Source organism: Channa argus, chromosome 3 (genome assembly GCF_033026475.1).
Source record: "Channa argus isolate prfri chromosome 3, Channa argus male v1.0, whole genome shotgun sequence".
NCBI classification, from domain to species: domain Eukaryota; kingdom Metazoa; phylum Chordata; class Actinopteri; order Anabantiformes; family Channidae; genus Channa; species Channa argus.
The window spans coordinates 673373-689143 of record NC_090199.1 but is presented as its reverse complement, the minus strand read 5'-3'; the positions used below and the strand labels follow the sequence as shown (position 1 = coordinate 689143).

At 40.0% G+C, this 15771-nt stretch overlaps 1 protein-coding gene across 1 annotated transcript; it reads right to left on the bottom strand.

Moving 5' to 3' along the window:
* Nucleotides 1-411: 411 nt before the first annotated feature.
* Nucleotides 412-15495, bottom strand: LOC137123359 (NLR family CARD domain-containing protein 3-like). Its single transcript, XM_067496960.1, has 9 exons — nucleotides 14779-15495; nucleotides 14086-14248; nucleotides 13641-13923; nucleotides 12471-12545; nucleotides 10382-12221; nucleotides 9826-9999; nucleotides 8835-9008; nucleotides 3511-3557; nucleotides 412-3370 (listed from the first exon to the last, which is right to left on the bottom strand). Exons 3-9 carry the CDS (start codon nucleotides 13912-13914, stop codon nucleotides 2832-2834), a joined length of 3123 nt encoding a protein of 1040 aa, XP_067353061.1. The 5' UTR covers nucleotides 13915-13923; nucleotides 14086-14248; nucleotides 14779-15495; the 3' UTR covers nucleotides 412-2831.
* Nucleotides 15496-15771: the final 276 nt, after the last annotated feature.

Below are 15771 nucleotides of genomic sequence, written 5' to 3'. Positions count from 1 at the left end.
TGATTTCATAGCGTGAGCTGAAGCCCTGATGGACATGAGTGCATGTGGATTAATGAGAGCGAGCTTTGTTGTTACAAACATGTAAATCATGGAAATAATTTAAAGCTGAGATCATTTTACTAAAATCAATGATTATCATATCAACAATGTCAGAAGCCATTACAGTATGTTTCCTGTTGTGTTTCCACCCATGACATATACTTATATTTTGTGAACCCAGATTTTTTATTGCTAAATTACAGCTAAAATACCCTTAAACAGAATTTCACTACTTCAACCATAAATGGTAATAGACATAAATGGTTGAAGCTGCTTTATAGTCTGATGCTTTTTTCCTTTTTTATTTCTAACATCCTCATGTTGGACCATCACATGATGACAGTAACAGTCTAACTAACAGCTCTGTCATTTCAACAATAAAACACTGATACAGCCACTGAGAAAATGTCCAGCTGGATATAAGATGAGGACACACAGAATTAAAGAGCCACAAAAATGCAGTGAGGGACGTCCAGAGACGGCTGTCAGTAAAGATCAAAGAGGGGAAGGAGGCTTACAGGAGGAAGCTTGAACAGAGGCTCCAACAGAAGGACACCAGAGCAGTTTGAATTGACATGAAAAGCATCACTGGATATAACCAGCAGCCAGAGGACAGAGGGGAGTGTGGATAGAGCTAATGATTTTAACACCATTTTCAATAGATTTGATGTGACTCATATCCACCTCCCAGGGGGCTTCAGCACAGGTGCCCACGATTTCACCCCTGCAGGACTCGAACACCACTCCTGTCTCTGCAGCAATGACCATCTTAGTAGAGCAGGTGAGGAGAGAGCTATGCAGGCTTCACCCCACAAAGGCTGCAGGACCTGATGGAGTCAGCCCCAGGGTACTGAAAGCCTGTGCCCCACAGCTATGTGGCTTCCTTCAGCAAACCTGAGCCTGCAGCTGGAGAGGGGTCCTTTAGGATGGAAAACATTAGGCCTGGTGCCAGTACTGAAAGCAACCCACCCCTGTGTCCCCAGTGACTACAGACTTGTAGCCCTAACCTCCCACATCATGAAAGTGTTGGTCCTGGACTTCCTCCCAACCCTTGCAAAACCATGTCTTGACCCTATGTTTATTTTTTACATTTATTTATGTTTCTGGCTTTGCTCTGCTTTACATCTCCCCCTTGACTCCCCGACATCACTTCCTCTTTTATTGTCAACATTCCCCTTTCGGGAATGTTTTGAGCCCCCTGCTGTATACCGAGTTTGTCAAGTTTGCAGACGATACAGAAGTGATGAGAATATGGGTGAGAAGTGGACCAACTGGAGTCATGGTGCAGAGCTAACAACCACTGCTTGAGTATAAAGAAAACAAAGAAAATGATCGTCGACTTGAGGAAAGTTCACAGCCTAAACTACACAGAGACACACAAACACTATCAGCTTGAAAAAAAGGGGCTAGCAGTGGCTGTTGTCGTGGGGTTTTATTTTCTTGCAAGAGAACAGTGCACCAAGAGAGTTTCAAGCCTCCATCCAGTGCACTTCTAAAGTCTTAACATGTCAAACAGGATCTTACATCGTCCTGTTGCTGGGCAGATGCTCTTTACCCCCCAGGCTGTTACCTCCAGATTTCTCATTTTATGGTAACTTTTACAACATATGTTAAGCACATATGGTGTAATGAATATGGTGTAACCTGGAGACATCTCCGCGTGAGCAGTCAACCATATTGCTGATGTCACTTCTACAGACACTTCTTAGAACGAAAACATGTATCAAACCAAGTGTCACAACATCCCATAAAACATCCTGCACAAGCACAATGAGCACATTCCATCAGTACAACTAGACTAAACTGCTGCCAGTATCACAAGAGGCTCTCTGCTCGTGAACTGTTTGCCTCCCCGCACTCAGGAAATGGGCTGTGCGACAACCAGGCTTCAGTAAAAACAGGTTAACAAACTCTTCTCGTGTGCAGCAACATCAACTACACACTACAGACTCTTACAAAATATAACTACAGATTTTCATGTACAATAATATTTGAATATTTATACATTTATTATTTCTCATGCACTTGTTTCTTTGCATTTTTTTCTATTCCCGGTTAATATTATTTTTAACATTTATTTCCTTTTTTGGTGCAGTTAGATTGTACTGTTCCGTTTATTGCTGCTGTTAAAGGGCCTCAGTATTTATGACTTGTTCCCTCTCATGTACTTCATATTTTAGAACAATATACTTTATTGAACTTAAAAAGTCCAACTGCTGAGACTAAGGGAGCAGGACTTATGACCTATAATCCAACTGTGGCCTGAGAGGACATGTTGTCCATATTTATCTGTGGACAATGTGTGAGTCAGATAAATTTTTCATTTATCAATACAAGCTCTTTATCAGAGTTTCTGATTGAATTATTTTATTTATTTGTCATCAGGAAGATTAGGAGCGGAAATTACTTCCAAACACAGTCTAAACAGGAGTGAATAAGGGTCGTGATTCAGTTCAGAAGAAATTAGAGTTTTGGATTTTTAATACATTAGCAAATCTGTTTTGATGGTAAGTAGCCCCTCTACTCTGGTTTACAGACTAGCTACTGTACCAAAAACTGTTGGGAATGTGATGAGGACTATGACAGACTGGTGCCAGAACACACAGCATCACAGCTTGCTGCATGAGGCTGTGCAGCTGCAGACCAGTCAAAGTGAACATGTTGGTTTCCGTGTTGCGGTAGATTGTGGTGCAGAAACTTTACTTTTCTAACCGTACCATGACATGAAAAGATTGCAGCACATAAACATGAACTCTAATTGAAGTGTCTGTCTCCACACAAGACAGTTACAGTTAACACAGAAACACAAAAGAACCAGCCAAACAAAAACCAAACCCAGCATACAGAGGTTCAGTGAATGTGGTGTTGAAGGTGTGGAGGTGGATCAGTTTTTCAGAGGAGACTCTGTAGAAGGACAGAATGCCAGCAGGACAGTCCACATACACAGCTACTGTGTCAGGGACTGAGAAAGAAGAAGAGGGTTGGGGGGAGGGGAGGACTTTATTTCTGTTATTGTGCCTGACAGAGTAACCATCTTCGGAGCAGAGAAGACTCCAAGACTGATTATTCCATCCAAACCAGCAGTCAGCAGTCTTTCCCTTTCTTCTGATTCCTCTGTATGTCACAGATATATAAAGCTTTCCACCCCACACAACCTCCCAGTAGCAGCGACCAGTCAGAGCATTTCTACACATCAGTTGGCAGGCATCAAATCTGCCAGGATGATCAGGATATGGCTGCTCCTCCCTCCCTGCTCTCACTCTATTGTTGTTATAGGACAGTGTGAGTTTCCTGTTTACTGTGTTTGTGTCGACGCTGAGTTTACAGAAATCTGATGGAAAAAAACAGTCAGCATTAGTCAGCATTTGGATTTTCTCTGAAGTGATTCATTAAAGCAGATAGAACCTTTTGTTATAAATACTTTAACATGTGCTGCCTTGTTTTAATGAATGAAAATGAACAAATACTTACACTTATTCACACCAGGTTTTAGCCTCTGTTCTCCACAATGTTCCACCCTGAAAGAAGAAATAAATTTGGGATGATTGAATGGAATTTCTGTCATTTTTAATCAATACACACAAAAAATGTGATAGCCTTTAGCTACTGTATCAAGCTCCTCTCCTGTGGAACCAGCTCCCAGTTCAGATTCGGGAAACAGACACCCTCTCTACTTTTAAGTAGAACCTTCCTCTTTAATAAAGCATATAGTTAGTTATAGTTATGCTGCCATAGGCTTAGACTGCTGGGGGACCCACCCGCCGATGCACTGAGCTCCTTTCGTCCTCTTGAACCTCTCTCTTCTCCTCTCACTCCACAATTGTCAGCACTGTATGTCATTAACTCTGTGTGTTCTCTCCCGTAGTTGTCTTTGTCCTTCTGTGTCTCCCTCTCTCTGTCCCTTTCTGCAGGTGTCCCCCGGCTTTGAAGCTGTGTGTTTTCCAGTGTGCAGCTACTTGTCCTACCAACCTGCCTGATGTCTTGTTGTTGCTTTTTGTTGCTCTGTTCTTTTCTCTCTTCACTTTCCACTCACCCCAACCGGTCAAGGCAGATGGTCGTCCACCCTGAGCCTGGTTCTGCTGGAGGTTCCCTCTGTTAAAGGGAGTTTTTCCTCTCCACTTTTGCCTATGGCTTGTTCAAGGGGGAATTGTTGGGTTTTCTCTATACATCTTTATAATCTTGACTAAATTTTGTAAAGTGCCCTGAGATGATTTTGTTGTGAATTGGCGCTATATAAATAAAGTTGAATTGAATTGAATTGAACTTTGAGACAGGATGCTCCTAATTTTTGCAATGTTCCGTAGGTGGAAGAAGCCTGTTCTAGAGATTTGTTTTATACGTGACTTAAAGGACAAATCCTGATCAAAATAACTCCAAGGTTCCTTGCAGTAGTACTGGAGGCCAGACTTATGCCATCTAGAGTAACATTATGGTTGGACATCATGTCTCTGAGATTTTTGGGCCCAAATACTATCACTTCAGTTTTGTCTGAGTTTAGAAGTAAAAAATTGTGGGACATCCAGGCCTTTATGTCTTGTAGGCTTAAAGCTTGATTAACTGATTATTTTCATCTGGTTCCATAGACAAATATAGCTGAGTATCATCAGCATAGCAGTGGAAATTTATGGAGTGTTTTCTAATAATGTTGCCTAAAGGAGACGTTTATAAAGTATAAAGTATTGGTGCTAACACAGAGCTTTGTGGAACTCCATAGCTAACCTTTGTGTGCATGGAGGATTCATCATTAACATGAACAAATTGAAAGATTTAAACCAACCTAGTATAGTTCCTCTAATCCCAATTTCATGTTCTAGTCTCTGTAATAAAATGTATCAATGGTATCGAATGCAGCACTAAGATCTAACAGAACAAGTATACTCAAAACTCTAAAGCGTTTTGAGTGCCAATAGGTAGAAAAGCGCTATATAAGTACAGACCATTTATCATAAATCCTGACTGAAAGTTTTCATACAAATTATTCCTATGAAGGTGATCACATAATTGTTTTGCAACTACTTTTTCAAGGATTTTAGAAATAAAGCGGACATTAGATATTGGTCTGTAATTGGCTAAAACACCTGGGTCAAGAAGGGTTTTTTGTAAGTAGTGGTTTAATTACAGCTACCTTATAAGCCTGTGATACATAGCTTGTTTCCAAAGATAGATTGATGATATCTAATACGAACATATTTATTGAGAGTAAAGCTTCCTTGAGCATTTTAGTTGGAATAGGGTCTAACAGAAGGGATTGTTGCACATTTCAGCACTAAGTTGGACAAAATCCGCTCCTCACTGTCTGTCTCCAACCCTCTACCCTCAGACCTGCCCACTTCAAGGCCAGAAGGCTGTCAAAGTTTTTAGTCACTACAGTGAAAGAAGTTGAGGTTATCATACAGAGGATGAGACCCTGAATGTGCACATTGGACCCTCTCCCCACTCCCTTGGTAACAGTAATGTCTCAGACATGAGCCTCCTCATCACCAGCATCATTAATTACTCCCTCCAGAGAGGCAAAGTCCCAACATCATTGAAAACTGCAATAGTTACACAACATCTAAAAACCCTTCCTGGATTCCAGAAGTTGTGGCAAACTATCGTCAAATCTCCAACCTTCCATTCCTGTCAAAGATCTTGGAAAAAGCTGTCTTAGCCCAGCTTCAGAATCACCTCAAAAGATACAGTCTGTTTGAAAAATTTCAATCTGGCTTCCACTCCTCCCACAGCACAGAGACATCCCTGGTCTGGGTCACCAATGACCTCCTAAGGGCTGCTGACCAGGGCTTCCCATCACTTCTTATTTTTCTGGATCTCACTGCTGCATTTGATACAGTTGACCACAAAGTTCTCCTTCATCGTCTACAGCATATTGCTGGATTTTCTGGCACTGCTCTGTGGCGGTATCTCACAAATAAAGCTGAGTATGTGGCCCAGGGAGAGGCCAAATCTCAGCCACCTTCGGACATCTGTTGGGTGCCACAGGGGTCGGTTCTTGGGCCAACCCTTTTCAACGTCTATATGCTCCCACTAAGCCACGTCATTGGCAAGCATGGAGTCTCCTTCCACTGCTATGCTGATGATACTCAGCTCTACGTGGCTCTCTGGCAGCCTTCAAAAGCTCCAATACATTCAAAGCAGTGGTGCCAGGATCCTTATGAGGGTGCGGAAACATGAGCACATTTCTCCTGTTCTACGGACACTTCGCTGGCTCCCCATCCACCTTCACATTGGATACAAACTCTGTCTTCTTACCCACCAGTGGATCCATGGAAATGCCCCACGTTATCTTAAAGAACGCCTCACACCGGAATCTACAACAAGACACCTTCGTTTCACCAACACTTATCTCCACTACCATTCCAGAACCAAACTCCACACAATGGGGGATCGAGCTTTCTCTGGGTGAGAACCTGAGGTCACTACAGACTCTGGTGTGGACTGTTTCAGAAAATATTTAAAGACTTTTCTGTTCTGAAAAGTGATCATTACCGTTTTTAGGTTATGTTATTTATGTTTTATTCTTGCTTTTAATCTGCTTGTGTAGCACTTTCAGATTTGCTCACAAACGTAAAGTGCTTTATAAATAAAAAAATTATTATTATTATTATTATTATTATTATTATTATTATTATTATTATTATTATTATTATTATTATTATTATTATTATTATTATTATTATCATTAAGTGAGGTAATAAACGAAGTTAGCTCACAGAGATTTATGGGTGAAAAGCAGTCTAACAGGGATTGGGGCTTAATTGATGATTCCAGCACTGCTGTACATGAAGATCTATCTGTAATATTTGGGGGGAGGATCTGGTGAATTCTTTCTCTAATAGCTACAATTTTATTCATAAAGAAAGTCATGAAGTCATTGCTGCTCAGAGTTAAGGGAAAACTAGGCTCAACAGAACTATGGCTCTTAGTCAGCCTGGCTACAGTGCTGAACAGAAACCGGGGGTTGTTCTTGTTTTCTTCTATTAATGATGAAGAATATGCTGTTCTGGTATCACAAAGAGCTTTTTTGTACATTTTTGATGAAATGAAGAATGATGAAAATGATGAAAGAATAATTTCTTTCATTTTGTTGACAGCTTTTTCACTTAAGCATCTGCTATAGTGGAATTTTCCCCTAACTGCTGTATAGTCTATTATTGTAAATTTAAATGTTATTAGAAAATGAGCAAACAGAAGGGAAATTTAAAATATTAATACATTTTCCGTTTCAATTCCATACGTTAGGACGAGGTCTAAGATGTGTGACTAAAACAGTGAGTGGGTTCATTTACATTGTGGGAAAAACCAATTGAATCTAATATTGAATGAAACACATTGTTGAAGCAGTTAATGTCAACATGAATGTTAAAGTCACCCACTATAATGAGTTTATCTGTACTAAGCACTAAATCAGATAGAAAATCTGAAAATTAAATCAAAAACTCTGAATAAGGGACTGGAGGACGGTACACGATAACAAATAATAGTGGTTTTTGAGTTTTCCAGTTTGGGTGTGAAAAGCTAAGATTAAGTCTCTCAAATGAGTTATAACTATGTTTAGGTCTAGGAATTATTGATAAGATAGAATGGAAGATTGCTGCAACTCCTCCTCCAGCTGTACTTCTAGGAACATGATCAATAATATGACTTGGGGGGGTTGACTCATTTAGACTGACATAAGACAAAAGACAAAATAAATAAGACAAAATAAATCTAATTGATGATCACTTATTAAGTCATTTACTAACAGAGATTTAGAAGAGAGAGATCTGATATTTAATAATCCACATTTAATAATTTTGGGGTTTTGTTCTGTAAAAGGAGTAGTCTTAACTTTTATTAGGTTATTATGATTAACTCCTCTTGTTGTCGTTTGTAATTTAGTTGGTTGGGAAACATACACAGTCTTTATAGGTATGTGGGAGTTGTGGGGGGGTGACGGTTGTAAGGACACTGCAGAGAGGCGTGTAGGACTGGATCTCTGCATCCTAGGCTCAACTCTGGATTGTCATACTTTTGATTGTCTAATAAAACCAGCCATATTTCTGGATAAGAAAGCTGCACCATCTAAAGTAGGATGGATGCCATCTCTCCTAATCAGCCTAGGTTTTCCCCAAAAACGTTTCCAATTGTCTATGTAGCCCACATCGTTTGCTGGACACCACCTAGACAGCCAGCGGTTGAATGACGACATGCGGGTTTACATGTCGTCACTGGTCCAGAGAAAACTATAGAGTCCGACATTGTTTTGGCAAAGTTACACACTGATTCAACCTCCTATTTGCGTAATCTGGTGTCATTAACTCTCGTGTGAATAATAATCTTACTGTATTTATGTATTTACAATGTATTAAGCCAGGAGTTTCAAATATGATTCAATGTTGTATCGACATGTGGGAAAATAACTCAACGCAAGTTGGTCTAAACACCCTATATATCAAGATCTTTTATAAAAACAACTATCACAGATCTGGTTACCACAGATGGAAAGATGGGGAAACAAGAATCAGCAGAAACAGCACAGCATTGATAAGTCCAGACATTGCACAAAAAGGTCGACTCTATGGCCACAAGAGAATCCAGAACTTCATTAGCATTTTCCTGTCTGTGGATTATACAGATCCTCTAGCTGGACATGATCAGTAGCTCCTGAGGGAAGAAAAGGTGCTGGCCCACAATTTTGGCAAAGAAACCCCAAAGCTGACCTGAAAAAAATGGTACACCTGGTACCAGACTGTAAACCAAAAGGCCTCACATTCTCAATGTCAACAACAACAAAAAAAAGTCTTGTTTGGTCAAACCGGAGAATGGCCAGCTTGTAATGTGGATCCTTCCATATAGCATACAGCAGCTTTACTCCTGAGTCTCCTGGATGATTGTAGCTCAGCTCAAGCTCTATCAGGTGAGAAGGGTTGGAGTTTAGAGCTGAGGCCAGAAAAGCACAGCCTTCCTCTGTGATCAGACAACCAGACAACCTAGAGAGAGAGACAGGGCATCTTTTTCAACAAGGTTGGCAGTATTTTAAGTGGATTGACGATTCTCCACCCGCTAAGCCAGGACAAACATATACTTTTATTAATTAAGCAGACACTTTTATCTAAAGAAACTTACAAGTGAGGTACAAAGCAGCAAAATATCTTAGCCAAAGAAGAAGAAATTACAGCAAAGTGCTATGTGAAGAAATGTTTCCATTTCATGAGATGCAAGTGGAAGATACGACAGAGGAAACGTTTTTTTGTAAGTTTGTTTAGTGTAAGTGCATTTGCGTAAGTGTTCTCTTTGAATATTGGGAGTGAGGCTGCTAAGAAAAAGAGCATTCACATGCAGAAAAAGAGCCAAGAGTTATTATGCAGTTAAAATCTGTGCGCCAGGCTTGTGAATTAAGTCTGAGGTGGAGGATAAAGCAGGTGCATTTAAACGCATGTAAACGCAGCCCATGTTTGCTGACAAAGCACAGTGGGTGAAAAGGTAACAATATGAAGAGGTGCATTCATTTCTTTGCACAACAAGCTAAAAATTGCCAATATGCAGTATTAAGTTGATCTTGGAAACATCTAGGCAGACAACGACCTCTTCTGCAGTGGCCTTCAAAAATTAGCACAGTGGAGACAAATGACAAAAAGTCACTGTCTATAGCAATAATGGGTCCTAAAGTTTGTTTTGCTCCCCGAGAAAAAAAGGATTTTTTATTATTCAAGGTAGAAAGCCGACATTTGTTTGTTTGGAAAAATGCATTTGATATGAGAGTCATTTAAAAGGTTCTGTAAAACAGGAGCTGGTTTCTTACTGTACCTCAGAGTCTCCACTCTACAATTTGGACTCTTCAATCCAGCAGAGAGCAGCTTCACTCCTGAATCCTGCAGGTCGTTGTTGCTCAGGTCCAGTTCTCTCAGACTACAAGACTGTGAACTGAGAACTGAAGACAAAGCTTCACAGCTTTTCTCGGACAGATTACAGCCACTCATCCTGAAGTGATGAAGACAAATATTCCAATAGTTATTAAAATTACAAATTATTTGCAAGGTAAAATTACTTTTACAGCTGCCTTCTCTTGATTGACGAATTTGTATTTGTTCGTTTTGATCGTGTGCATCTAACAAAAGCAAACATTTTTTTGTTTGTTCTATTAAGAGAAATAATAATCAATAGCTATATTTATCACACTTTTCTTGCATCATAATTTAGGACCAGGCTGTTAATTTTGTATGTTAACATTTAAATAAACAGAATTATTTGCACATTGAAAAATGAATGTCATATTTATAGGTTCAATATCAAAATGTTATGATTAAAATACAGTTGTTACATATGTGGTACAGTAAATTTCCTCCTTTGGCTGTGCACCTACAGAGCTTTGTTGGAGGCCTTGACCACTGGCAGCAGCCTCAGAAGAGCCTCCTCTGAAGCAGAAAATTTCTTCAGGTAAAACACATCCAGATCTTTTTCTGATGTCAGTAAGACGAAGACCAGAGCTGACCACTGAGCAGGAGACAGTTCTTCTGTGGAGAGACTTCCTGAACTCAGGTACTGTTGGATCTCCTCCACTAGAGAACGATCATTCAGTTCATTCAGACAGTGGAACAGGTTGATGCTTCTCTCTGGGGACAAATTCTTACTGATTTTTTTCTTGATGTACTGGACTGTTTCCTGATTGGTCTCTGAGTTATTGTTTGTCTTTTTCAGCAGGTTCTTTAGTTTTTCCTGATTAGTCTGCAGCGAAAGACCCAGGAGGAAGCGAAGGAACATGTCCAGGTGTCCATTTGGACTTTGTAAGGCTTTGTCAATGGACATTTGATGGATCTTTGTTGAAGATGGTTTGCTTAATAGCAAATTCTGTAGTGACCGTCTGGACAAATGCATCACATTTTTGTTTCTGTTGATAAATGACATTCTCACATAAACAGCAGCCAGAAACTCCTGAACACTCAGATGCACAAAGCTGAACATCTTGTCTTTCTTCCTCCCACGTTCTTCTTTAAAGATCTCTGTGAACACTCCTGAACACACTGAAGCTCCACTGACATCAAGGCCACTCTCTTCCAGATCTTTCTCATAGAAGATCAAGTTTCCTTTTTCCAGCTGCTGAAAAGCCAGTTTTGCTAATGATTTAATGTACTGATTGCACTTCTCTGGGCCGTACTTCTCTTTTGTCCGATCAATCTGAAACACCAGGAACTCTGTGTACATCTCAGTCAGGGTCTTGGGCAGCTCTCCTCCCTCTCTGGTTTTCAACACATCCTCCAGAACTGTAGCAGTGATCCAGCAGAAGACTGGGATGTGGCACATGATGTGGAGGCTTTGTGAGGTCTTGATGTGGGAGATGATTCTGCTGGCCTGCTCCTCATCTCTGAACCTCTTCCTGAAGTACTCCTCCTTCTGTGGGTCAATGAACCCTCTGACCTCTGTTATGCTGTCAACAAACTTTCGAGGGACCTGATTGGCTGCTGCAGGTCGTGTGGTTATCCAGAGGCGAGCAGAGCGTAGCAGTTTGCCATTGATGAGTTTCCTCAGCAGCACATCTACTGTGGTGGACTCTGTTACATCTACAGAACCAATGTCATCAGCATTAAGGTCCAGATGAAGGCGACTCTCATCCAGTCCATCAAACACAAACAGAAGCTTGAATTTGCTCTTGTCATAGTTAGTGTTTCCTGATGACTGTAAAGTTAGAAAGATGTAGTTAAGAGCTTCCTCTTTGATATCTGCAGTTTCTGGGATACATTCATGAACAAGCTTTGCCAAACTAAACTTTTCTCCAGTCAGTGGATTCAGCTGACGGAAGGTGAAGGGGAAAATGAGGTCCACATCTTCATTTGTCATTTTTTCAGCCCAGTCCAACACAAACTTGTGCACAAGGTACGTTTTTCCAATTCCTGCAATTCCATTGGTCAATACTGTTTTTATGGGTCTGTATTCTCCAGAGGGGTGTTTGAACATGTCACTGGGTTTTACTAGTTTCTCTGGTTCTACTTGGTTTGGGGTCTTCTCAATCTGTCTGATCTCGTGCTGTGTGTTGATATGTACATCACCCCCTGCTGTGATGTACAGCTCAGTGTAGATATCAACCAGACATTGTTTATCTTCTGCCCATCCTTCATGAGCACACATGAACTTGTCCTGGAAGTTTGACTGAAGCAGCTGTTGGTAATATTTGATGGGCTGTGGCTCTGGTACTGGAACCATCACATCTGATATAATGAAGAAGAAGGATACAAGATATGAGATGTATGTCTAAAGGACAGTCTAAAGTATACAGTTTGTCCTAAACATGTTCTAAAGCAAATAGCTTGGAGATGTTTGTTGCATTTAGGTAATGAGGAGTTAACAAGGTTTTTATGAACAAGATGAGTCTAAAGTTATTAACAGCTGGACGGTTTTTAAAGAAAACATGTAAAAAGTTGTTTTTTTATTCAGAGCAGAGGATGCAACAGTTTTACCTTCGGTCTGAGCTTGAGTCTGAGAGGAGGAAGGTTCTGTTTTTTCTGTAGTCTCCCCAAGATCAGGGACATCCACTGAGACACAGAGAGAGTTTTTTTATATTCTGCATTTATCACTGTTAATTCATTTATTAATTAGAATAGAATAGTGAGGGGCTTACAGGTACTTCTATTAAAGCTAACTAAAACCTGCTGCAGGATAATTCACTCACTATTTTAACTATGAATAACTTTCTCCAGACTGTCTTTAAACAAAAAAATATTTTTCATATTTGAATAGACAGATTTAGATTCAAAACTTTATTGTCATTTATGCGACAAGTACACATATGAACAAGATTTCAATACATTTCTCGAACTCTCAAACTCATGATTGAGATTCTTGTTAGATTGTCTATACTGAGTATCAGGATTCTCATGACCTAAGGAACTGACAGACGTTTTGACATTTTAATCTGCTCAAACTTCTATTTATCATCCACCTAATCAAACAAGCTCCAACATCCAGGCATCAATCCTTACTCCGCCATCTCTTCTTCGCCTGCAGCCAGTCAAAACATGCATTTCTGATGGACAAGAGACTGAGTGATACGATTCAAGCTCTGAGACTAAGAGAGCTATCAGTATTTAATTAGATTATATTTACTATTATGTGGCTTAATTTTGAACAGATTATGAACTATACAAACTTATCAGTCATTATTTACATCTAACTTCAGTAAGACTACAATCACTTGATTAAAATCCACCTTTTGTGAGGGGTTAAGTTGTTTAAATCGTTTCTACTCTCCACCAGGGCTACAATTGGTTTACGTAACTGGGAGATCATATGTGTCCGCCACAGCTCAGTGAAATTTGTCTTAAATACACTCAACCTTTGGAAGACACAGACTCAGTGACACTGTTGAAGTTTTAAATGAGTCTTAGCTGAACAGAGAGAGGGCTGTTTTGGGTTCTTGTGTAATTCATTGAAGTCACATGATATTAATTAGAGTAACCAGCAAATGCTGTAACATACAGGAAAGAATCTCAACACTGTATTAAGAGAAGCTTCAAAAATTCTGAGCTATTCCTTTAAACCTTCTTAAGGTGTTTGTCATTGTCATTAACTACAGGACTTTTATGGGAGTTGTCTGTGACTTTAAACTGTACAGTGAAATCATGACTCACCTTGTGGTCGGAAGCTGCTGTCAGACAAACTCTGCACCAGGTCGTTCCTGTTGATCCTCTCTAAAACCTTCCTGGTCACCTCCACAGCCACAGGAAGTCTGTATGTCTGCACCATCAGATCCACCGTGTCCCACCTGGTTGTTGTCTGCAGTTGGCCCTTTTTAATGGTTGGGAAGCCCTGGAGTATGTCTGACTGCTGCAGGAACCACTTGAATTTATTGAATTCCTCATCTCCTAAGTCCTCCAGAGTGTTTAACAGGTCCTCTGATGTCATCACAGCTCCCTGATATAGTCAAAACATAAGAAGAAGTGAATTCTGATGATTCTGTATGGGTTTTTTTCAAAATTAGAATTTGTCCCATATTTTGGTTTCTGTGTATTTCTTCACTAAAAGTTAAAATGAGCGTAAATTTACAATGATTTGTGTTTGTCAGTTGGTGCCAACCTGTTTGACCCGATGGATGCTGGTGATACCGACCAGGTCAACAACTCCCTGGAACCCTCAGCAGTTCATTGCGTGACTGAACAACAGGTAGAAATGTGTTAAATGCTCAAGCAGAAACAGGAGCTGTCATCTCCGCTCTGATGTCTTGGTGCAGACTGATGAGCTGAGAGAAACAAAAAGTGATGAAAAAATTTACACCTTCACAAAGAGGAAACTCATGTTGACATTTCCCTGTGCAACAGCAGATATTCAGTTCAGTTTAACAGTGATCTGGTTTCTACGTCTGTTACTGAAACACTGAAATTATTCAAATTTTAGTCTTTATTCTTTTATTATGGTCTAATATAAAAACCACCAGAGTGCTATTTTATTGTTCATGTTTTAACACTTGACACTTGACTTAGATTTTTGCTGCCTTGTATCTCACTTGTAAGTCACTTTGGATAAAAGCGTCTGCTAAATGACTAAATGTAAATGTAAAAATCCACTGTGAATTTCATGTTTTCCTTATTTTATTTCTGACATGGATTAGTTTTAAGTTATTTCTCTGTCTTTAAAGCTCCGGAGTCAGTAAATGATAAAATACGTTTAATTGTTTTATGGAAGGATTTGTACTTGGATCACAGAACAGAAAGACACACAGGAAGATTCAGCAGTTAAATAGAACGTTTACTAAAATTGACACACACTTACACAGAAGTCAGCAGGATGTGGGTCAGACGGTCAAGTCCAGGTAACGATCACAGTCCAAACAGGAGAAATCAACAGTAAGGCAAAGACATAGGAAGTCCAAAGTCCATAATGTGCAGGGCAGTCCTGGGGAAACTCAAACAGATCAGTTAGAGTTAAGGGTTTAGGACGAGGTAGTAGAGAGAAGGAGGGGACAGACATAAACCTGGAGAAAGAGGCAATAACCCAGAAAAAGCACTGTAACAAAATTTGTACACTGACAGTTCTGTGAAGCAAGAGCAGAAGTGTAAGAACAGGAACTTGGGTCAACAAGTTGGTCCATCTTCTGCTGAGATTAACAACCTCTTGCTAGGATTTGCTGCTTCCTGCTGGGGGACTGTGGTACTCTGCTTCTCTTTGCTTCCTGTAATGTGCTGTAGTCTCCACACAGAAGTGCTGCAGAACCACATGCGGATTTTGTTAGAAACTGCAACGCTCACATTTAGACCTGTGAAACGAAGCTGAAAGAAGTGGTAAAAATAAGAGGAACGATGAACAGACATTTGCACAGTGTCGTACACACATTCACAGGCAGGAAGACTGTGTGTGGATATAGTGATAAATAATCCAAGACTTTCATTTTGAGAGAAGTGTTTGCTCGGAACAGCCTTAAAGTCTCTGCCCTCCTCAGTCCAGGTGTGTTACAGATTCAGTAATCACTCATCACTGGCTACAGAACCACTCTTAGTTCCGTTTAGTTCCTCTGCGCATGTTTCAACTCACCTGACAGCTAAAAGTTTGAAAACCACATAAAAGAAGATGAGTTACAAATATTCACACACAATTTATAGAATTAAACTGAGTTTTTGAGGTGGTTCCATTACAGATTAAAGCTCATCTATGCTTTTAATAAGTTTGCGAGTAAACAAATTACTGCCATTGAGTCATAATCAGTTTTTCCTCTGAAGGTTTCTCAGGAAGTCATAGAAAGGTCTATGAGTTTGAGTCTGTACATGA

Coding starts and splice junctions, on each gene's coding strand:
- LOC137123359 (XM_067496960.1), bottom strand. CDS start 13,914: ATGACATCAGAGGACCTGTTAAACACTCTGGAGGACTTAGGAGATGAG. Junction 12,546..13,640: donor CAGCAGCTTCCGACCACAAG/GTGAGTCATGAT, acceptor TCTGTGTCTCAG/TGGATGTCCCTGATCTTGGG. Junction 3,371..3,510: donor AAAACCTGGTGTGAATAAGT/GTAAGTATTTGT, acceptor TTTTTCCATCAG/ATTTCTGTAAACTCAGCGTC.